Source organism: Penicillium mononematosum, assembly GCF_028829835.1.
Source record: "Penicillium mononematosum strain IBT 11891 chromosome Unknown utg000001l:1.0-4488741.0:1.0-4491989.0, whole genome shotgun sequence".
Lineage (NCBI taxonomy): Eukaryota > Fungi > Ascomycota > Eurotiomycetes > Eurotiales > Aspergillaceae > Penicillium > Penicillium mononematosum.
This window is the reverse complement of record NW_026643271.1, coordinates 885,106-908,399: the sequence shown is the minus strand read 5'-3', so window position 1 is coordinate 908,399 and position 23,294 is coordinate 885,106. Positions and strand designations below refer to the sequence as shown.

Below are 23,294 nucleotides of genomic sequence, written 5' to 3'. Positions count from 1 at the left end.
ATGTTCCTCATCTCCGTGTCTCCCTCTCGGTTTATTGAGTGTGTTCTGCGGATAAACCGGCAAAAACTTATCATCACTTCCTTAGGGTCCTCGGCCAACACGTTGTATACCTCCGGCGGAATTGCTCCTAAGGTCGGGCTCGTGTTCGCCCTAACAGTCGTTCGGATAACGGATGAGAAGCGCTCTGTATGGGAGGAGACCGCGGATAACTGCTCGACCTGGCCGCCCTTGGCTAACCCTAAGTGATAGAAGATCACTATAATCCTACGCTGATCCGGCCGCCCGAGACTGTTGGCGACCCGCTCTTCGACCATACTGGAGTCGAGGTGCTCATAGCAATTTGGAAAGCCAGCCCTGAGGGTTATCGAGTCGGGATATTTCACGCGGAGCTCCCCAAGTTGATTTCCCTGGTGATGAACACGTTCCCTCGAGAAAGAGCTCTCTGCATGAAGATTTAGCCGGAATGCTTTTCCCTGGCGAGCGAGGATCTGGCTCCGTCGTGTTGACAGCTTTGCGAGAAGCAGTTGCGCTGGTACTAGCTTCGTTGTGCAGAGACTGTTCTCTAGTATGCGAGTGTGTAGTATCCTCCTCCGACAAGGTCTCTGGCCGAAAGTCGTGTCCTTCAACCCTAATCAAAGCCTTCATGCCCGCAAGCTCTGAACCTCGCATTTCATACTTCCGGTTCGTATACGCCCCCGAAAACGAATATCCAATCCTATAAGCCCTCAAGATGATATCAAAATTTCCCCCGCCACTGAAAAGACACTGTGCCCCAACGGTCTCGACGAGGATCTTGAATGGTTTTTCTGAGCCTCAAGCGAAGCGGAACAGATTACCTATCGAATTGCCACATGAAATGATGTCTGTTTCTTGTGGCTGGTAGTCAGGTTCTCGATTTGAGTGGCGCTGAGCATTGGTTCTAGTGCGTAGCTTGGGTTTTGAAGGGATTGCATTGACATGTGTGCTTGGGGACGGAGCTAGGCCTTTAACCAAATCAACCATGTTCTTGGAACGAAGCGACAAGTCTTGACTGTTCATTGTACTAGATTTGGCATCTTGCCTTATAGCCATCTCCCACGTAACTAGACTTTGTATATCAAAGATAGGCTTGTTTAAATATCTTCTCATGGTGTTTTTATTTTAGATTCCTGGTTCTTCCTCCGGGTACTTCCTCGTCGATGTACAAGGATTGTCGCCAAGACCGAACTCATATTGTTTACATCATAAGACTGTCTTAGCCATTGACTAAGATCCAGAAGCTGGCGATCGGGTCCACGCATGCATATCGGGGTCCACGCATGCATATCGCTCTCCATAGGCACAATGACGTGCTCCAATACGCCCTAATACTTATGGCGAATTCCTCTGCAAAATTAGAGTCCTACCTCCTGGACCTACATGATATTACATATCATTTATAAATCTACAGTAGAAATCAAATAGCCTAGATCGTCTTACAGAATACATGCAGCGTCCACTGCAGACTCGGCCGCAGCATCCAATGTAGTGGCTCCATTAAATGGTTTGTGACACGCCTTGAAGTTGTAACAAACACTCAGAGCTTGACCGCTAGCTTATAACATTGATCCCTATAGTGTCACATTTCCTATTAACTCGCCGATTTGAAGAGATCTGTTAACAAGTCTGATAGCAGGCTCTGTGCGCATTTGTGCGCGAGAGGGGGTTTATATTTCGGCCCCAATGATATCCCTTCAACGTTTTGTATAGATATATGGTAGTCCACAAGTTCGCTGAAATCGGGTTGGCACAAGGAGTTCACATTAAATCGCCTAACTCCATCATCGAGGAGTGGCCGAGGCAGCTGAGGCGCCAAGCAAGCCTAAAAGATGCGATGGAAGAATTTTCAGCTCTTTCGGGATCAATCTCTCTGGCCTTGAGCGCTGAGTTGAGTGGAGCAGAGTTTGATGCCATTAAAAGACTAAATGGACTCAGCAGATGGTAACTCTTTTTTCCTCACCCTTCCTCGAGAAGATGTATACACTCTTGTCGGTTGGGGATCTCAATAAATGCGAGCTCAAAATATTGGCACCGCCAAAACATAAAGCCGTGTAGCCACTCAGGGCCGGAGAGCAGCAGGGCTTGCACCTAACTACGTTGGATTTGCTGCGCTCGATGACGAACTTCCGGTGGCTGATTGGAACGGCGCATACTTAGCCGAGAGTATCCGTGGACTTCGTCTACGTAACCCGTTAGTATGTGAATAGATAAGGAGGTAAATATCGATTAGGTAGGGATGGTTATTTAAATGAAAATATACATATATGATTATAATTAAAATCAGAATCTATGCTGAACATAGAACATGTCTCTGTCCGACCCGATTATCTGATTTTTCTCTACCAATGACTTCTTCAGCAAGAAGTAAAGAAAAAAGAAATAGACTAAGGAATAAATATAATTTAGGTCAAAAATTGAGAAAAAAAAAAGGGCTATGTAAATACAGAAAATGAAAATGAAATGCAGTCTTCATGTTGGCTTCATCATAGGGAGACCAGTGCAAACGGGAAAATCTCCCAGAACGCTATTGGGGGATCTCGTGGACCTCAGTCTCAGAGCTCCTCTTTACCCTCTCAAGAGCTGGATGAATTATCCCAGGTATTTCGGCACAATACTCCGCGGACAACGCCCAGCTGAATATCACGGAATGCAATGTAGACATTCTCCCTCAGAGCCACACTCCAGCCAGGATTTAGATCCAGGACGAGTAGTGGCCCCAGCGTCAGTATACCGCGCGCCCTTTGCTCCCCTCAAATATCGATTTGACCTGGGTCAACTCCCTGCGCATGAAGAGTAAGCAGCCTAATCCCTTTTCCCTTTCACCTCATAGTTTCCTCGCCATGATGGGGACACAATCTCTTAGATTCGGCCTCTACTCCTCACTACTATCGCCGTTCAACAATCTGACTATGCAATTCCTCCCAGTGGACAGAACTTTCTTGATAGTGCCGTGGAGCGTTATTCATCTGAGGCTTCCAGCCTCGGCGATTAAAAGTTCCAAGTGAGAGTCCAAGGAAGAGAGTAAAAAGGGACTTGAGGGTGCACAACAAGACGACGAAGAGGATGCTGGCGCACGTCAAGACCAGGATGCATCGTCAGATGTGGATAGTGGCTACCATGACGACTTGAACCTTCTAGACGAGGACCTCCCCAACTCCCAAGGACTCCCTGCTGGAACGCCGATCGTGACTAATCAGCCCTTGCAGCTTTGAAAATCCTGGAACGTGATCATCCTTGTGATGAATGGCGCTGACTGACCGTAAACCTTCCAAGTTTGGTTAGCGAAAATGAATTACTAGTCGAATGGGCGGTAAAAAAGAAAACGCACAGCGATAGCTGTTCCCGAATTATTAAATCTTTCTTTGCTGCAGTATCTCTGGTCAGTATCGATGATCCGTGGTTTTTATTAACACTGAAATGATTGTTGATCCAAGGGCCCCTCAGGTAGATCGCTGTTGCTGGGGTCATAGCGACACAACTTTCCACTAATCGGCGAGCAGAGAACCACATTCCAGCAGTGGGCGGGGGAGATCGGGGCGAACCAGTCATTAAACAATCATTCTAACAAAATTGCAATCTTGGTGAAATTTACATTCCGGCCCTCTCACCTGGAATGACAGCAACAAGGAACTATCGTTATATGTAATCTCATGCACAATACCTTCTGAGCTTCATCCCCATCTAGGTTTTATTGTGAGGCCAGGTCAAGTAAGTGTTGCCATACTTTCCAGTTACTAGTTGCTGACGCAGGCTTTAAGGACAGGACGGCACGCCCACCGAGAAGCATCTGCTTCGCATTTCGAAAAGATAATTATGACCGACGCACGGGATATCTACAGACTGATTTTCTGTATTTCTTGCGAAAGTGCTTGCTTCTGCAGCAGCTGGAACAATTCGGCAAATAATGACCGAAAATCCTACCTTATCAGCATGACAGTATGTGCTAGCTGCGAACGAGAATCTCCGAATTTTTTGTGCACTAGCGTCAGCATCGCGCCATATTTTGTGTCTGAATCAGGCATTGTTCGTGAGTTTAGATCATGGGTACAACAGGTACGGAAATATCACAGGACAGTTGCCATGTCATCGACCAAGATAGAGGACAGACAGTCTATTTTTGCCAGCCTCCCTTCGACTTCAAAAATCGTTTCTGTCAAAACCAGAAGCTTCGAAGATGGCTCCCGGTGTATAGAGCTCCTTGATCATATGACTCCACATTTTGTTTGATGATGTCTAGCGTGTATACTACCACAGTCTAATTGCGCTTGTCGGCAGACGACGGTTGCATCGAAAGTTGTTGTTTTAAACTCCTTGTGCTCCTTTAAAAAGAAGTTAATTAAGCAATATGCCATGGACAAAGAAAAGAGTCCTGCAAATATAGTACGCTGAACTCCGCCGGTGCTAGGTGAGCTATGTATGAGGCCCGATAATGTACATCTATAAGAAAGAGTCTGAAAATTTGCGTATAGATAGCAAGGCTTTGCTTGCGACGGAATGCCGCGACTCGTCGCATAAACAAGTCGATCTTGGCCATCCGGGGTGCTCCGTGCTCGAAAAACTGCTTCGCCAGCTGAGGCTCCCGTCGTAACCGCTGCTGCATCCACTTCGCTCCGTCCACGGGCCACGGTGTACGGGTGTCTTGTAAAAAACTCCAACCGTGGCCACTTTATCCTATGGGGGTGGGACAAGTTAATCTAACCACTTTAAATTAATAGGTAAACTTCGTACAAATTCATTTTGAATATATTAACTTCGTACAACTTCATCATGAACCTATTCCTGGCTTCTCTAGGATTTTTCCTTTTCCATCAGCCGCCTTTGTCTTGCAGCCTCCACTTCGTACAAATTCATCATCAACATCGCCTTGGGTTCTCCAGGATTCTTCTTTTCCTATCTACAGTCTTTGTTTTGAAGCCTCCACTTCGTACAAATTCATCATCAACATCTATAAGATCCGAAACCGCAACATGATGATAAGCAATGGTGGGGATTCCGAGACAAAGCCTTACAGTTGAGCCTTGCTTATATGGACCGCCGATTACTAATCTAAAATTACAAAATGCATAGGATCAATGGATCCTCCGGTATACCGGTATGCCAGTGCATCTACTCCGACAACAGTAGCCAGTAGTCAGTTATCGAAACTTGGGCAAGACAAGGGGAACTGGTGGGAAAGCTGGTGGAAAAATGATGGAAAAAGAGGTCATGAAACTATTGGGTGTAGCACAAAGGTGTAGACTAATGATAAAATCCGAGGAACAGGCTGTCGTCGCGTAGTCATCTGTCGGTAAGACATATTCATCTAAGCACCGGTAGTCTCCAGCTAGACAACTTCGACGTTTACAATCTAGATGATTAGTGGGCACAGCAAAATAGCTGTACGGCACCCATACGTTGTCCTCGTCGTTAACTCGGGATAAATCCCAGTATATCCTATTGCCGTCAAGCGTGCTTTCGGCCTGTAACTGATCCGTGCCCCGCCTGAGATTCGATAATAGACCTTGTGATATTTGAAGTGAATTTCTCGAACGTCCTCGTCATTTGTCTTTCCGAACGCTAAATTAGAGAGTGCATTGCTAAATTAGAGAGTTAATTGGAGCTTTCGAGTATAGAGAATATAGAAGAGGAGAACTAGCTCGGTAGTCTCGATGGGGCTGCCCAGGTGAAGCATTTGGATTTCTAATCGAAAACCTTCCCCGCCAAGATCGGATCTACATGTCAGCTTACTCAAATTCCCAGGTTTCTTCATAATTATTGATTCCACCCTCATCGACTCTTTCCATAATATACCAGCACAATCCCTGTTAGCCGTTATACCAAGCACCAGCTACACTGATGTCCCAATCGAAAATCAAAGCAGTCTTTTTCGACTTCATGGGAACATGCCTCGACTGGCATAGTAGCGTAATGCAAGCACTACCCACTGCAATCCCGAAAGACGAAGCATCAAAATTTGCCCTGGAATGGCGCAGGCAATATTTCTTGGAAAACAGCAAGCGCGTCAGCGAAAACCTCCACCCAGAAGACATCGATATCACCCTTGCCCGCACCCTGGACGCCCTTCTCGACCAGTCACCCGACCACAAACCGCATTTTGACGCCGAGACTAGAAATCAAGTTATCGAAGCATGGCACTCGCAGAAAGCATGGCCCGAAGTTTCACATGCAATCAAGAGTCTTCAACAAGATCTCGGTCTGGAAGTCTTCGTCCATGCGAATGGTACAACACGGCTCCAGTTAGACTTGACTCGGTCTTCCGGATTGGAGTTTGACATGCTGTTTTCTAGCCAGTTGCTGGGTGCTTACAAGCCTCGCCCGGAGGCTTATCAGAAGGGGTTGGAGCTTGTGAAGCTTCGGCCCGAGGAGGTGGTTTTGGTTGCGGCGCATGCGTATGATTTGCGGGGCGCGCAGAAGTGCGGACTAAGGACTGTCTATGTTCATCGCTGGACTGATGATATTGATGAAGATATGGAGGTGGTCAAGACTGAGTTTGACGTCTTTTTGGAGAATATGGATGACCTTGCTGGTGCCATTCGGGAATTGTGAGTGACCGGCAGATGGGTTCGAATTCATAGGATATTGTGCCACTGTCAAATCCAATAGCTTGAATTCAATATATACTGCATTCAAGCACAAATGTCTGGCGGTTGACCAGGCATTACAATGAGTGCTATTATATCCAGCCGCCTAGGATCCCCTTCACCTGGTCTGCCAACACAATACATAATATTTTTTTTCTTAGCCTGCCAGACCTTTATTAAAGCTTGCCTGACCATACTTTTATTGCCCTACAGTCCTGAATGAGGAAATATTTCCGGGTCTGTCTCTCAAAGTCATAAATATATTGAGGAGCTTGTCCGAACCAGTGGTGCTCAAGTGCTTGCCTCACAGTGATCCTACTCATTGAATCGAAGTTCATTACCTAGTCCACCAGGTCACAAAGATCTTGGGCCACGTAATTTGATGATTCGAAATGGTATCTAGGGGTTCAGAGTTGAAGCTGCTGGCAATGGTGACCAATCGCTATTGGAAGGGATTATCTTCCCACACACACTGTGTGGTCAAGCCACCCAACCAGGCCCTGCTCGTTGGCAAATGGGATATATACTAGGGAGACGATACTCCAAGAGTCTTCTACGTTGATCCCATTTCAGCCGACGTGAGATGTCATCTCATTGAGCATAATGTAGATCATCTAATGGGGGAATCAGTATTCACGGTCAGGGATGAAACAGGCGCACCACAATGCAATACATCTGGAGCTTACTTCTGGCGAGAGACCAGCTTTCAGTGAGAAAATGGGATACAGTGGGGCCCACCAACACAGAGTAGGACCTGTAGGGCTGCAGGACTTTGACTCCACAGCACGCGGGTGGCTACTAGCGGGCCGCGCACGTGCTGTGCACGTGCATAAATTAGGGTTTTACGGCCGCTGATTGGCTCGCTGTGCGAAGGGGCATAGCGGCCAGGGTCAAATGCCTTGTTTTTCAGGTGTTGGTGCCTGATTTATGCCTGATTTTAGACCGCTTTTGACACCGCTCTATACAGTGTATTATAAATTGAGGCTATTCGCACCGCACAAATCTCCATATTCTAAAATTGAAGCTATTTCCGCCATACAAATCCTCCCATTTGTCAAATCCTAGGCGTTGAAGCCTTCCACTATCCGATTCTCCCGTTTTTGAAGTAATTCCCGCCATACAAATCCTCCCATTTGTCAAATCCTAGGCGTTAAAGCCTACCACTGTCCGATTCTCCCGTTTTCGAAGCAATTCCCGCCATACAAATCCTCCCATTTGTCAAATCCTAGGCGTTGAAGCCTTCTACCGTCCGATTCTCCCGTTTTTAAAGCAATTCCCGCCATACAAATCCTCCTATTTTCCACCCCCTAAACCCCCTTCGTCGATCACGATTATATACCTCCTTATATTGATCTTAAGCCTTATAAAGGCGAGATCGTTGATCTTCTCTCTGAAAATACCATATATAAAGCTATCCGGGACCTCCTATAAGATAAATACTATATTTCTATCAGCCGATCGGGCCTAAAAAATCGCCTTCGAGAGTGGTAGCTTATAGTCCCTACCACTACTACTAAAAAAACTAATATCTAGGCTCGTATTAAAGAACTCTTACCTCTCTATAATACTAGTAAAATTCTTAAGATCCTTACTATAGATAGTACGCCTTTATTAGAGCGTACTATCCGTAGGATCCGGGGAGATCTTAGTATTAAACTCCTGGCTTACTCCTAAGGAGCGGGAGTAGCAGCTCTCTAATATCGAGGCTATCCTAATTAGTGAGTTTATTATTAGTGATATTAAGGACTTTAGGCGACGTGCTCTTTATCGTTATCTTTAGGCAATAGGACTATACTATACTAAGTATACGCTCCTTTCTCCTTTTAAAATTAAGTACTAATCCTTTTAACTTAGGGCCTAAATCGAGACTATTTATCACCTCCTCCGTCTTAATACTATCGAGGGCCGGCTATCTAGCCGACGTTATAAAAGGGTTAATTATATCTCGCTAGGGCCGAACGATATATAGTATATTAACGGGTATATAAAGCTAGAACCGTTTAGTATTAAGATATATATTATAATTAACGGATACTCTCGGTATATTCTCTAGCTATACGTTAGAGTGAGCGCTCGTACTACAGTTAGTATTTAACGCCAATATCTCGAGGCCTTTATAGAGTATAAGTTTTAACCTAGGTATATTATCTACCCTATATTGGTTTGGTCTATACTAATTCTATATAGAAAGATCCGCTCTAATCGAGGTACGGAGACTATACTTATTACTAATATATAATACGAGCTTCGGAAACTAGGAGATCCCTTAGTATAGATCCGGGATTACTACCTCTATAGCCGGAGTGTTAATAACTAGCGAATTGAAGGATAGTAGGGTCTCCTTTTAAGGGTAACAACTAGTCTCTTCTATATAGGTGATATCTATAGATAATATAATAGTTTACTAGATCTATATACTAATATTATCTATCTTATTAGGAGTATTTTAAATGCCTCTAACGCGAAAACCTCTTTATAAAAGACTATATACCGGAGTAAGTCTCTCTTCTTACTATCTATATACCGCTTATTCGATACCGAGTCGAAGCATACACTAACTAATAGAATCTTTATCGCATTCAAAGCTAGCCTTACCGACCCCATATTATAAAGGGGAAGCTAATAATAAATTAGAAATACGCCGATATACCAGACCTACACTATCCTATAAACCAGGATCCTACTTCTAAATAGTGGCTACTTCTCTAGAGGTTACGCTAAGATATATAGGACTAGGATCCTAATAAATATCTCCTACTATCTACACTTACCTAGTGTCACTAGTAGCTTGCTAAAATTAGATAATAGCTAGTGGGTATACTATTTAACCCTAACAATCCGAATCTAGCGCTTTGTGGAGAGCCTCGGGAGCTATATAGAGCGGTGTATAAAGCACTATAGGAGCGAGCATTTACGTACTAGGACTCTAGCTAAGATCCAATTCTCGACGTTTATATAAAGCCGCTTAGTATAGTTAATTAGTAGGGTATAGCTAATTAGCCGGGCGTAGCGCAGCTAATTAGCGAGTAAAACCTAGATGTCTTAGGGGGTATAGAGGGTATATAAATTATATCTCGGGATTAAGAGACAGATATAGTTATTATTAAAATGTAGAGTTTTTTATCTTCATTTTAAATTCAATTAACTTCTTATCTTCAATTGACTCCTTATCTTTAATTGATATCTTATCTTTAATTATCTTTAGTATGGCTATACCTAACACTGACTTCCTAAATGCATTTCTTACCGCTCTCCGGGAAGCAAGTTCAATAACGCTATCACTAGCGCTAGCGACAGCGACAGCGATAGCGCCGCTACCTCTATATACCGCAACCCTAAGCTAGCTAATAAGCACTCCGTTCTCAGGACTCCGCGGTACAGTTAGCAGTACCCGCCTTATATACCAGCGAGGTAACTAGGAAGCGGAGCGAGATATACCAATTGCTATAACGTGTGACGATCTGAGAAGGTTTCTGCCAAAGGTTTCCGCCTTGGTTGTTGTTTGCATGTGACAGGACCCCACGCATAAAGGATCTCTGATCTTAAGGATCCTTTCTTTCTTTTCCTTTACTTCTCTATACTTAGTATTCTCGTTAAATGTACTCTTTTTAATTGAAGATCTAGCTAGTAATATAATACTAAGTACCACTCTTATTTCTTTAATAGTATATCCGTATAGACTATTATTATAATTAGTCTCGGCCCTATTACCTCTCTACTTTCGTTCCTTAGTATTATATAGCTAAGATCTCAATCCTAATCCTAAACCGAAGTCTCCGACTAATTAAAATAGCCGGATCGAAAAGAAACCTACCGACGAATAGAGGTAAGTAGCCTACTATTATACCTAAAAATAATAAAAGTTATAAGTAAAAGATAGTCGCTACTCTCGATCCGAATACCCTAACTCCCGATCTATAGAGACTAGTTAATACTAATAAATATAATAAAGAAGATAAATCCCCGATCTATAAATATCTATACTAGACCTTAAATAAAAAGCGGTTCTATAAACTCGCTCGCGATTATAAGAAATTAAAAGATAAGATCTAGTAACTTAAAGATAAAGTGACTATCCTCTATACCGAAAAAATTAAAACCGAGATTCTAATTAAAACACTTATTTAGGAGCGTAATAAAGCCACTACTTATTAGGATATTATAATTTATAAGTATAGTAATCTTACCTTTCGCTTTATAAATATCTAGAATTAGATTAGTTCCGGCGTACCGATTATAGAGGCCGCTACTATTTATAAGACTATAAAGATACTTAATACTCTAATATTAAACGATAGGAAAGAGGTCTATTTTAAAATCTAAGAAACTATAATTCGCTAGAAACTCGAAGCTAATACTAACTATTATCCTCTACCTATTTATTATAAGCTTTATATTTAGAGTTATTATAAAGGTAAAGCCTAATTATATATTACTTCCTAGATAAGTGCCGACGCTAGTACTCCCTATAAAGACGCCGATAATATTATCCTTTATCTAAAGACTATCTTTATAAACCCGAATCGATATATTAAAGCTTATACTATATACTATAAGTTTAAAATAAAGCTAAAGGATAGTTTTACTAATTTCCTTATAGAATTTATATAGCTTACTAAAGAGGCTACTATTATAATCGAAAACCGGAAGCGAGACTTATACTTTAAGCTCCCCTACCTACTTTAAAGCTAAGTTATATAGGTAGTTAATTAGGAATCTATCTTATTCGATACTTTTATCTAGAATTACTAGAGTATATCCTATAAGATTAGTCTATAATAAGAAATAAAGTCTATTTCTTATATACGATCTATAGTAGCTATCTTAGAAGGAAATAGCGGTATATCTTTAATAATAGTAAATTAGGTATATACTTTTCGTATAAAGTGTAAAGGAAGTACTAATAATACTAGGATATCGCCTACTAAAAGAGAGACTTTAATAAAAGAAGGATAATACTTCTATTATAAGGAGTAGGGATATATAACTTATAAATATTTAAAAAAGAAACCGACTTTTATAGCTATAGCTACTATTCCTACTACTCCTATACCCTATATTAATAAGATTATAGAATTTAAAGCTAATATCGATATTAATTTAGGAAAAGCCTATACCTAGGCGAAGTCTCCTTCCTAGGCGGAAGAATAGTATTACTATTTTCGCTAGATTTATAAAAGTTAATTAAAGGTTCTAAAGATAGTTTAGTTTTTAATATTTAGCTAATATATAATAGACACTTATTTTCTATTTTAATATTTAGTAATATTAGAGTAGATAGATATATTTTTATTAATTTAGTAACGATCCTATTATTAGGTAAACGTTTTGGAATTAGAGTAGAATAACTAAGCTATAAATATCTAATATAAAGATTTAATAATAAGCTAGTAGAACTAATACGCTATATCGCTATTTTTATAATCTATATTAATAGAAGAATATAATAATAGATTCCTATACTAATTATAGACTTTAGATAATATAATATAATCTTAGGATAGATATAGTTTATAGAGTACGACGTTCTTCTTAACTACTAATAATACTATATAATCTAGCTAGATAAAAGAATGTTATTCGATAAAGTAGTAAGTAAAATCTCTATCCTAATACTAAAAGCTATTTTATAAAGATCTCTATAAAGTAAAGTCTATTAGAAAGATATAGATCGTCGAGATCGCCTCCTAGAGTAGTCTTAGTAAACTAACTAACCTTAGAATAGTATCTATCCTTATATCTATAAACGATAATATAGCTATTAGTAGATAAAGGAATAGAGAAAGATAGTTTAGAATATTAATAATAAAATCCCTAATATTCTAATCTTTTTTAAAAAGGAAGAAGATTTAGAACTACTACTACCTCCTATCGATATTAGTGCTATTAGTAGAGCCGGATTTAATAGACTATAATTAAAGATAAAAAGAGATCTAGAGAGCGGAGTCGAGATTTTTATAATCTTACTTTATAAGATCGATCGAATTCTTTTTATAAAATCATCTATTAAAAAAGATCTTAAGCTCGATAAAATTAAAAGGACGTTACTAAAGGAATACTATAACCTTACTAAAGTGTTCTCGAAGAAGAAATTAGATAAACTATCTCTATATCGGCTAGGTATAGATTATAATATTATTCTTAAAGCCGAAGCCTAACTAGGATACTATCCTTTCTATAAGCTTTCTTTTAATAAATTAAAAGCTATAAAGTAGTATATTATTAAAAATCTTAATAAAGGATTTATCGTTCTAAATACTATACTATATATTTCACTAATTCTTATAGTAAAGAAGTCTAGTAGTAGTCTCTATTTTTATATAGATTTCCGGAAGCTAAATACTATTATAAAGAAGGACTACTACCCTTTATCCTTAATTAATAAAGTTCTATAGTAAACTAATAAGGCTAAGTTCTTTATAAAGTTAGATATTCGATAAGGTTTCTATCGGATTTATCTAATACTAGAAGTAGAAGATCTTATAACTTTCTATATAAGATATAGATCTTTTAAATATAAGGTTATACCTTTCGGTCTAACTAATAGTCCCGCTACCTTCTAACGATTTATAAATAGTATTTTAAAAGAATATTTAGACGATTATATAGTTATATTTATAGACGATATCTTAATCTATAGTAAGACTCTTAAAGAATATAGATAGTAGGTTAGAGAAATACTTTCCTATCTATAGAAAGTAGGTCTCTAGATAGTACTATTAAAGTATAAATTTACTATTACTAAAATAAAGTTTCTTAGTTTTATTATAAGTACTAATAGTATTATAGTCGACCTAGAGAAGATTAGTATAATCTAGTTATAAAAACCTCTATTAATAGTAAAAGGAGTATAGTTATTCCTAGGTTTTTACAATTTCTACTAATAATTTATTTAAGGATATAGCGCTATTTCGAAGCCTTTATACTATCTAACCTAATAAGATATTTTCTATAATTAGTCTCTATTTAATAAAGTAGCTTTCTAGCTTCTAAAAGAGAAACTAATAAGTATATCTATTCTTTATTATTATAATCCTACCTATCGGACCTAAGTAGAAATAGATACTTTAAATAGAGTATTCGGTATAGTTCTCTTTTAGTATTATAAAGATAATAATTTCTAGTATCTAGTAGCATTTTTTTTCGAAAATAATATAATCTATAAAGATAAACTATAAAATATATAATAAGGAGCTTTTAGCGATTATCTATATACTATAAGAATAGCTACCTAAATTTAAAGGACTCTTTTAAAAGGATCGCTTTAAGATCCTTATAGATTATTAGTCTTTAGAGTATTTTATAACCACCTAATAAATAAATTAACGATAGATAAAATAGAGTGAATTTCTCTCTTAGTTCTATTTCCTAATTAAGTACTAACCTAGTAAAAAGAATATTATTATAGATATTTTATTATAGAAAGAAATACTATATACCGATAATAGCTAATAAATTACGCTTCTATTTATAGAATATCTAGAAGAAAATATATAATTAAAAGTCGAGGTTAGTCCTATCGATCTAGAGGATATTTAACGCTAGAGGATTATAGAAAGGGTAAAGTATACTAATAGATAGAGTATAGAACTAGTAGAGTTCCGCAAATTACCAAAAACGGAGATAATAATTATTAGATATTATAAGATAGACTCCTCCTTTTCGAAGGACGACTTAAAGTTCCTAATAAAGATAATCTATAGATTAGATTACTTAATAATATATACTATTAGCCGATAATAGCCTACCCTAGTATTAAGAAACTAAAGAAGATAACTACTATATAATATTATTAGCCTAAATTAGTAAAGGATATAGAAAGATATATTTATAACTATCTAATATATAAACGAATTAAGCTTTAGTATAATCGGACTCTAGGACTTCTATATCTACTCCCGATCTCTAAAAGACCTTAGTAGTATATTATAATAGATTTTCGTTCTTTCTTTAGAGATTATTATAGCTATAATATAGTTTATATAGTAGTAGATCGTTTTAGTAAAAGACTAATCTTAGTCCTATATTATAAGGAGATAATAGCGAAATAAATAGCGAGACTCTTTATCGATTATATACTTTAGAGTATAGGTATATTTAATAATATTATTTTAGACTGAGGTAGTTAGTTTATTTCTAAGTTCTAGGCGGAGTTCTACCGAATCCTAGGAATTAAAAGAAAGCTTTCTATAGCTTATTATCTTTAGACTAATAGTTAGAGTAAGATTATAAATTAGTATATAGTATAAAGATTAAGGCTATATATAGAATTTAACTAAAATAAATAGTTAGAGTGTTTACTAATAGTTGATTTTATAGCGTCGATTCTCCTATAGAAGATAATAAAGAAGTTACCTTTCTTTATTAAATAAGGATATAAACCTTCTATATTATTTAACTAAAGAGACTAAAGAATTATAATATAGAATAAACGAGAAGCCGTTAATATATTAACCTAGCTTTATAATATCTAGAATAAGATAAAGTAGTAGATTACCGATTCCTAATAGAAAATGATTTAATAGGTAAATAAGCGATAGTAGGAAGAAGATTTTAATATCGGAGATTACATTTTTATAACGATAAAGGATTAGATATTAGATCGGTCTAGCCGAAAGCTTTTATATTTTACTAGTAGTTTATATAAGATTCTTAAGAAGGTTAGAAATATATACCGGATCGACCTACCCGATTCGATCTAAATATATCCGGTATTTAATCTAAGTAAACTTCGAAAGGTAACGATATTAGAACCCTTTTAAAGATAAAATCCGCTACTACCGATTAAGATTTCTAAAGAAGATAAATAGGAGGTTAATAAGATCCTAGATTTAAGAATATATTATCGGAAGCTATAGTATTATATCTAGTGGCTCGGTTATAATCTCGATCTATAATAGTATCCTATAAGGAACTTTAAGTATACTCTATAAAAGATCTAAGATTTCCACTACTAGTACCCTTTAAAGCCTAGTCCTCTTATACGTTTATAGAATTAGGTTAATATAGCGAGAGATAAAATCATACTCGAGGATTATACTAATAACGACAAACTAGTATTTAGAGACTAAATGCAATTTTAGCCGGGGGTTATATAACGATCTAAGAAGGTTTCTACTAAAGGTTTCCGCCTTAGTTGTTGTTTACATGTGATAGGACCCTACGCATAAAGGATCTCTGATCTTAAGGATCCTTTCTTTCTTTTCCTTTACTTCTCTGTACTTAGTATTCTCGTTAAATGCACTCTTTTTGATTAAAGATCTGGCTGGTAACATAACGTTTTATCTCTAAGAGAGACTAGGAGAGACAAATTCGATTCCTAACGGTATACTATAGTACCCCCTATATCACTAAGATTAATAGCTAATCTATAGATTTGAATAGCTTCAATTTCGATTCGGTTCCGTCCTCCCTAATATATCGGCAATATTGACTGGTTTATAAGGAATAAGCTGCTCTCTAGATTACCTAGGATCGTTAATTTTACGCCGCTACCGACGGATAAATTCTATCTAGCCGATACGATAATAAAGGCTAGAAAGAAGCTTATTCCTCGGTGGATCTTAGGAATCAACGGAGATTTTAATAGGACGATGAAGCAATTGGTCGAAAAGATCCCCAGTCAACTAAGGCTACATATCGTTATTAAGCGGTATAAAGATAAAGCTATATTTTTACCGAGGCCGCTATCGAGCTCGCCACCGAGGCTTAAGATAGGCTCTCTAGAGCTAGTAGTTTTAGTATCTCTAGAGCCGGTGGTTTTAGGATCTCTAGTGTAGAGATCCCCAGTGCAGCTAGCAAATATAAGAAGACGGCGGAGGCGAGCTCGATCCCGATCTAAGACTATAGAACCAACACGCCGGAGCCAGCGGAGGAGGATACGAAGGGTATAGGGATGGAGACATGGATAAAGATAGGCTTTTAGATAGTGGGAATAGCTTTAAAAATAGAGATTTGTATGGGTGGGAATAGCTTCATTTTACCTGCTTATTTTCAAAGGTGTCGAATATGGGTACCTTGCTTATTAAGACCCTGTCATAGTAATTCAGGTATCTTAATTTCTGCCAGTTTAAAATCAGGCAGAATCAGGCCAAATCAGGCATAAATCAGGCACCAACACCTGAAAAACAAGGCATTTGACCCTGGCCGCTATGCCCCTTCGCACTCGCTGACCACATTCACGTGGTATCCTGAACGCGTCTCAATATCTCACCACCTGTGCAAACGAGTGATCACCGGATTGCCTACGGAAGAATTGAACTCCGAGGTTTGATGCTGAGGTATAAAACGGGCCAGCCCCCCCAAAACCTCTTTCCTTTCTTCTCTTCTCTTCTCCAGTCAGGCTCTAGTTTTCAACCAGCAAACGTCGCAGTTGGGCACCGTACCCGACTGCGCAATTTTTGAACACAAACCCCTTTCACCTTTTCATCAACTGTTCGGCTTGACCGGGCGCTTGGAGAAGACGTGTGCTATCATATTTTACCCTGTATTGCTTGACGCCCCCAGCGCCCTTGTACATGTCTTGTTACGCGCACCAAGGATTCGACGACCACTTCCAATACCTGCTCGGCTTCTTCGCGCTTTTGGAGGAGACTCTAGATTGTTTACATCATCCAAGCGCGTCTACTGCCTTTAGATTTGGCTCTTAGTGTGTATGAAGTGCAGCTGTCTAGATCTATTTCTTGCATCGTAAACCATTCTTCTTCCAAGGAGGAAAAGGCTCTACATCTTGTAGCACGGTCTGATGGCCAAGAATCCGCATGTTGCACTTCCCGAATAAGTCTCTTGACTTGCCTAAGGGACCTGGCGGTGGCAGCAATGGCGGTGACGATGGCGGTATACAATATTGTACAATCACACAATCCCACTTCTTGAGGTGGATTGTTCGGTTAACTACGATAATCCTTTGTTCCCAACTTCACAGATCACCCTCCTTGGGCTCCACTAAAGTGCCAGGTTTTGTCCAGATTCACACAATCCATATGTCGGGATATGGTCTCAGCCGAAACTTGGCTAGATGATATTCCTGGCTTCGGGGGAATGCCCCCCGGGGGACCCCGTCCCGGGGAACCGTCCGCCAGCCCAACTGCCGAGGCTGCCAAGATCGCCTGTCCGAAGCAAGCTTTACCGAAAGCACTTTCTATGGGCGCCACCAGTCAGCCAAGAAAGTATAGCCGGGTCTTGGCGAGTCTATGTTCAGTGAGTGCAGCCTTTTATACCTCAATTACCATTGTCGCAAGGCAATTATGCAACTACTAAGCAACCGACTTACAGATCGACAACCTCGGCTCTTAACAGCATTGCGGGGAAATACAGCCGAACCAGGGGAAGCGGGTCCAGCCGCCATACAAACTCCACTGTCTACCCCACGCCGATGCGGATCTGGAGAGGGTAAGTGGTTGTTCCAAGCCATCCCAGCTCTACCGTGGTTTGACCGGCCAATCATACTACGCAATTGTGACCTCCGCAAGGCAAACCGCACAGGTTGAACTTCATGCTATGGTCTGAGATCAGGGGTTGCCGACCTATTGGCTTCCAAGGTTCCGGCCGAGAGAACAAATCCGGGGTTGTGGGGCTTGTGGGGGCATAATGCGGAGGTTTGGTCCAAACAAGAAGGTGGTAAGATATACAGCCGGATCATGGACTGGATGAAAGAGCATAAAGGGGACTATTGACCGTGGTCTGGTTTATGTCTTTTCTTTTCCAAGCTATTTTCCAGTTCATGATCAGCACCATTGAGCCGCCGTCTGACTTGATTTGCTAGGTTTCTTTTTAAAGAAAGAGAATCCGTCCCTTCAATCCCAAAATGTCCGACGACAACATCAGCGACAAGCATGAGACCTCTACTGCGGAGATGCTCCGTCGCTACCAAACCGCCGAAAGTGTTATGCTCCCTATACCACGAGATATCTTTGAAAAGCTATACCTCAGCCCCAAGACACCAAATGCAGGAAAACTGCGTTCCACATTCGGCAATCCTACGCCGATCTCATTGATGGGTTTCTTGTTAGCTGCCACACCCACCGCAATGCTTACTATGGGCTGGAGAGGAGCAGGGGGGAATGGTGGTGCTATCATGTAAGAGAGACAACGCCGATGTGATGCCACAAGCAATACTAACACTTCTGTCTGCTAGACCGGTCTATATCTTCTTCGGAGCAATGGTACAAATATTTGGAGCAATCGGTGAATGGATTCTAGGGAATACATTTTCCTGTGCATTATTCTTTACATATGGTATGTGCAATTGGTCATGGACCATGGATGCATCCATGCATTTGCTAATCAGAATCACGGTTCACAGGCACATTCTGGCTCGTCCAGGGAACATCGCTCATGCCGTTCTTTGCCGTTGGAACAATGTACTCACCTGATGGTAACACACTGGAAGGCATGGAGACGGCTGAATACAGCGCCACTGTCGGTGAGTTCTTTCTACTACACTGATTATGCATATGTGCAAGTCCTAATGTAATACATTACAGGCTTCTACTATGTCACGCTCGCACTCCTGACCTTCGTGTACATGATTTGCTCCCTCCGCACCAACGTCTGTCTCTTCCTCGCGCTCTTCCTGCTGGTGATTACGTTTGGGTTATTTGCAGGCACATATTTCCAAACGGCGCTGGGAAACCTGGTTCTGGCAGCGAAATTACAAAAGGTATGTTGCAAATATCCCATTCCAGATTGAATCGGTACTGATTTAGGTACCAACAGGCGGCTGGTGCGTTCAACTTCGCACTGTGCATTCCGATTTGGCATATTTTCATTGCGCAGATACTCGATGCGGTAGATTTCCCCATCGCGCTACCAGTGGGCGACCTAAGTACAGTCGTCCTTGGGAAGAGTCAGAAAGCTCGGAAACGTGAGGTTGAGGGCTAGTTCTAGCTTACATATTTCTGGATTGTATATATTTACAAGATTGCATAGTCCATGTTCCCAGAGACAAACCGTATACTCCTGGGAAGCTGACTCGCGATCCTGGGAGCTGTCAAACCCTCCTATGAGTAAACTCGGGATGTTACCGAGCGACACCTTTCTTTTGTGAAAAGGCTTTTCGTGGCCTAGCTAGACTGGGTCCCAGATTGCGACAAATAGCGGCTACCTTTTGTTGAATTATCAGCTTCCTAGACTATCAGTGAGCTCTTCGAACCATACCTGCTTCGCTACACGGAGCCAAGACATACCACGATAATGAGTGGCTCTTTCAACAATTTTAATCATGGTTCTTATCCCATCGCAGGTCGCTCTTTTCTGCATTATCCCCCACCAGGCATGTGAGTTTTGTAGGAAGCGACGTTCCTCTTCAAGCTAGTAGTGGCGGAGATAGCGGCGGGATTAACAGATTTCGGTGGCCGGCCCTCTGTGACAGACGGAGTTGACGGTGGAATATACGATTATTCAGTGCCTATTTAAGAGTCCATCTCGCAGCCTTCTTACTGTGAGAACAGACAGTTCTATTTATCTTCGCCAACACTCCCATTGACTTTTACTTGGAAACCAACGAAATGGCAGCCTTGAGTAAACTACCCTTGCGCCAGCTAGGCCGCAATGGCCCTTTTGTCCCTCGACTGGGCTTGGGATTGATGAGTGCGAGCGGCATTTACAATTCCCCCCTGTCGGAGGTTGACCATCTTGCTTTCCTGGATGAAGCCTACAACCGAGGAGAAACGTTCTGGGACACTGGTAGGTGCAATCCTACAGAGAAAGAAAGCGAATAAAATGCTAATGAGCCCCCCCTGCAGCCGACAAATACGGCGCGTCCGAGGACGTGCTGGGCAAATGGTTCGCCGCCAACCCGGACAAGCGCGAACATATCTTCTTGTCCAGCAAGTTCGGCATAATATTAAATCCCGGCCAGAGCCCGCCATTCAAGGTCGATTCCACCCCCGAGTACTGCCGGGAAGCCATAGAAGCCTCACTCCACCGTCTCAATCTGTCCTATGTCGACATTTACTACATCCACCGCCTGGACAAGGTCACCCCGATCGAAAAGACCATGGAAGCCATGGTCGAACTCAAGAACGCAGGGAAAATCAAACACCTGGGCTTGAGCGAATGCAGCGCTGAATCCCTCCGACGCGCATACGCAGTCCACCCCATCACGGCCGTCCAGGTCGAATACAGTCTTTTCTGTCGCGCTATCGAGGCGCCGCAGATTCGTCTTCTCGAGACAGCCCGTGAACTGGGCGTCGCTATTGTATGCTACAGTCCTCTCGGCAACGGCTTGCTCACCAATACAATCCGCGCCAGAGAGGATGTGAAGCCGGGGGATTCACGGGTGCATCTGCCTTGGCTGAAGGAGGGGAATTTGGAGCAGAATGTGGCTGTTGTTGAGAAGATCGCGAGCATCGCTGCGTTGAAGGGGGTTTCATCTGCGCAGTTGGCTTTGGCGTGGTTGCTTGCGCAGGGGGATGACATCTTTCCCATTCCTGGAACAACCAAGGCACACCGGTTGGTTGAGAATCTGGAGAGTGTGCACGTTTCCGTGTCGGCGGATGAGGAAAAAGCGTTGCGGGAGATAGCGGACGCTGTTGTGGGTGCTCGATTCCAGGGAATGACTGGTTATGCTTTTGCAGATACCCCAGCACTGTGAGACGTATGTTTTGAGCGATTGTATCGCTGCAATAACGATGGTTCAACGTCTCGGTGCGGCATTCTTAAGCAGCCAATGAATACAGATTAATGAATACTTGCGGCGTTGATTCTCATCCTAGTGGCGATTCAGGGGGTTTGGGGGCATTTCATGTGAGATATAGAACCTGCCAAAATACGGCAATGAGAAGCTTATCCTCTGGTCCTCGATGGTGGCCTGAGTGTTGTTGTCCTCGGAGGTTTCAGGCTCCAGGCATGTAAGATATTTGGCCCCGTTCGCCGCATAGTTTTCCATGCGGACCAATGTAGATAGGATTTTCACACGGGACTGGGTCAGGCTGTCTTCATGGACGCTAGACACTTCCTCCATAGTATGAATCACATCATCAATAACTGCCAAGTCCCCGGGACGCTGGTGCTCAAACACATTTTCCGTCTTGAGCCCATGCCCATGCATATGTATTAGAAGGAGACACATTGCAGAAGTAAAAGCCTTCTCCACGAGGCCAAGGTATGGAATCGTCTGGAGGGCGTTACGGAACATGCGAAAGTGAGCAAGGACCTCGCGACTTGCGCAGAGAACGGCCATTTTACTGTACGTGTGGTTGGGCGACGGACGGGCGAGCATTTGACGACGAGTCGTTGATTCCAAGCGGAGATGCTCTATGAGATACGGCTGATGAAGGACAACCACCAGATGGAACTGATGCATCCGCGTCAGAATCCGAACGAACTGTTCCGGCGCGCTCACGTCTGGTATACCATTTCCTAGCAACGGTGAAACCCACCAACGCACGGGGGGTATGCGACCGGCCCTTTTTAGCTGAAGATCAATATCCTGTGTCTCTTGGTAGTCATTGACAGCGGCTTCGTGTATCTCGTGTTGGCGCCCATGGCGTTCCTGCATGCGAAGGTTCCTGGCAATGATCCTGCCTACGACCACGACATGGATGCGCTCCAATCGATCGGACCACCTGTCCGCCGCAAGCTGCCGTGTACCGATGAGCTGACAGTCCACATCGACAAAAGGAAGTCCTAGCATGAGGGATAGGAACCGATCACTGTAGACTAAACGGAACCATAGGGATTCCGCACGGTTGTCATCCTCATGCTTCCGACATGAGAGGCCCAGTAAGCGGGCGATCTCCAACGCTCGACGGAAGAGAATCCAGGCGTCCCGGAGACTGCCTATGCGGATATGATAGTGAGCCTCCAGGATAAGAGTCTCCACGCCATCGAGAGAGTCGACGAGTAAGTCCTGGGAAGTGACATAGCGGGACGCGACGCCGACAAAATAACGTGCCATCTGGTAATTAGGCTGGTCAAACCGGAGCTCTGGCACTTTCTGCGTGGACTGCTGTAAACATAGGGCAAGTTGGATGATCCTCTGCGCGAGATGCACTGGATGATTGGACTCCGATGAGGACTGGTGGTCGACCTGGGCTGGTGCAGTTGAGCAGACCAACAAATGAAATGGTCGAACACAGAGCGGGCTGCGATCCAGAATCTGCTTGAGAATGGCAGCAGACGGAAGTAATGACTGAACATAGCTCAGGGAGCCGGGTGACATTGGACCACTCTTGAGAGTGGCATCGTTGCCTGCTTTAGGGAGGTGTAACACCCTGGGGTCTATGGTATCGACAAACAAATCCTTCTTCACTTCCTGGCTAACTGGTGATATTTGGGACGGTGAATGGGCCCCTTGTTGCTGTACCAGTTGCGCCACCAGACCCTCAACGTGGGTAATGCGCCGTTCTACCGCTTGATAACCTGCATCTTGAGGGCTAGGGCACTCCTGGCTGATGCACGAGAGTCCCTTACGCTGGCAAAAGGCACAGACTGTTGCCGAAGACGAGGTGAATTGGCAGCGAATCTTACGATTCTTACATTCCCAGCAGCTGAAGGTGCCTTTCCGGATCTTTCGGCGCTTCTGTGTCGGTTCACCGAGAGTTTGAGATATGGAACTCATTGTGAATGATATAGTTATCTCATATGAACTAAGGTTGACTGAGAAACGTGTGGATATTTTGTGGTTTCTCGATAACTCGAAGAACTAGTCCAGGTACAGTCAATGGGCCTCCGACTCCGAGACTGTTCTTA

The 23,294-nt window shown here is 41.9% G+C and overlaps 6 protein-coding genes across 6 annotated transcripts; 5 read left to right on the top strand and 1 right to left on the bottom strand.

The window, feature by feature from the left end:
* On the top strand, window positions 1-246 carry N7519_000334 (uncharacterized protein; the record flags this gene model as incomplete). The annotated part of the gene is made up of 1 exon (XM_057287113.1): window positions 1-246. The coding sequence occupies one exon, from the start codon at window positions 1-3 to the stop codon at window positions 244-246; it is 246 nt and encodes an 81-aa protein (XP_057153196.1).
* A 5,607-nt stretch (window positions 247-5,853) lies between these two features.
* On the top strand, window positions 5,854-6,564 carry N7519_000333 (Haloacid dehalogenase type II; the record flags this gene model as incomplete). The annotated part of the gene is made up of 1 exon (XM_057287112.1): window positions 5,854-6,564. The coding sequence occupies one exon, from the start codon at window positions 5,854-5,856 to the stop codon at window positions 6,562-6,564; it is 711 nt and encodes a 236-aa protein (XP_057153195.1).
* An 11,075-nt stretch (window positions 6,565-17,639) lies between these two features.
* Window positions 17,640-18,107, top strand: N7519_000332 (uncharacterized protein; the record flags this gene model as incomplete). The annotated part of the gene is made up of 3 exons (XM_057287111.1): window positions 17,640-17,798; window positions 17,898-17,990; window positions 18,018-18,107. 3 exons carry the CDS (start codon window positions 17,640-17,642, stop codon window positions 18,105-18,107), a joined length of 342 nt encoding a protein of 113 aa, XP_057153194.1.
* Window positions 18,108-18,405: 298 nt separating this feature from the next.
* On the top strand, window positions 18,406-19,481 carry N7519_000331 (putative plasma membrane ammonium transporter (Ato3); the record flags this gene model as incomplete). Its single annotated transcript, XM_057287110.1, has 5 exons — window positions 18,406-18,677; window positions 18,736-18,836; window positions 18,904-19,023; window positions 19,085-19,260; window positions 19,317-19,481. 5 exons carry the CDS (start codon window positions 18,406-18,408, stop codon window positions 19,479-19,481), a joined length of 834 nt encoding a protein of 277 aa, XP_057153193.1.
* Window positions 19,482-20,107: 626 nt separating this feature from the next.
* Window positions 20,108-21,195, top strand: N7519_000330 (Aldo/keto reductase; the record flags this gene model as incomplete). The annotated part of the gene is made up of 2 exons (XM_057287109.1): window positions 20,108-20,285; window positions 20,345-21,195. 2 exons carry the CDS (start codon window positions 20,108-20,110, stop codon window positions 21,193-21,195), a joined length of 1,029 nt encoding a protein of 342 aa, XP_057153192.1.
* A 117-nt stretch (window positions 21,196-21,312) lies between these two features.
* Window positions 21,313-23,163, bottom strand: N7519_000329 (uncharacterized protein; the record flags this gene model as incomplete). Its single annotated transcript, XM_057287108.1, has 1 exon — window positions 21,313-23,163. The coding sequence occupies one exon, from the start codon at window positions 23,161-23,163 to the stop codon at window positions 21,313-21,315; it is 1,851 nt and encodes a 616-aa protein (XP_057153191.1).
* Window positions 23,164-23,294: the final 131 nt, after the last annotated feature.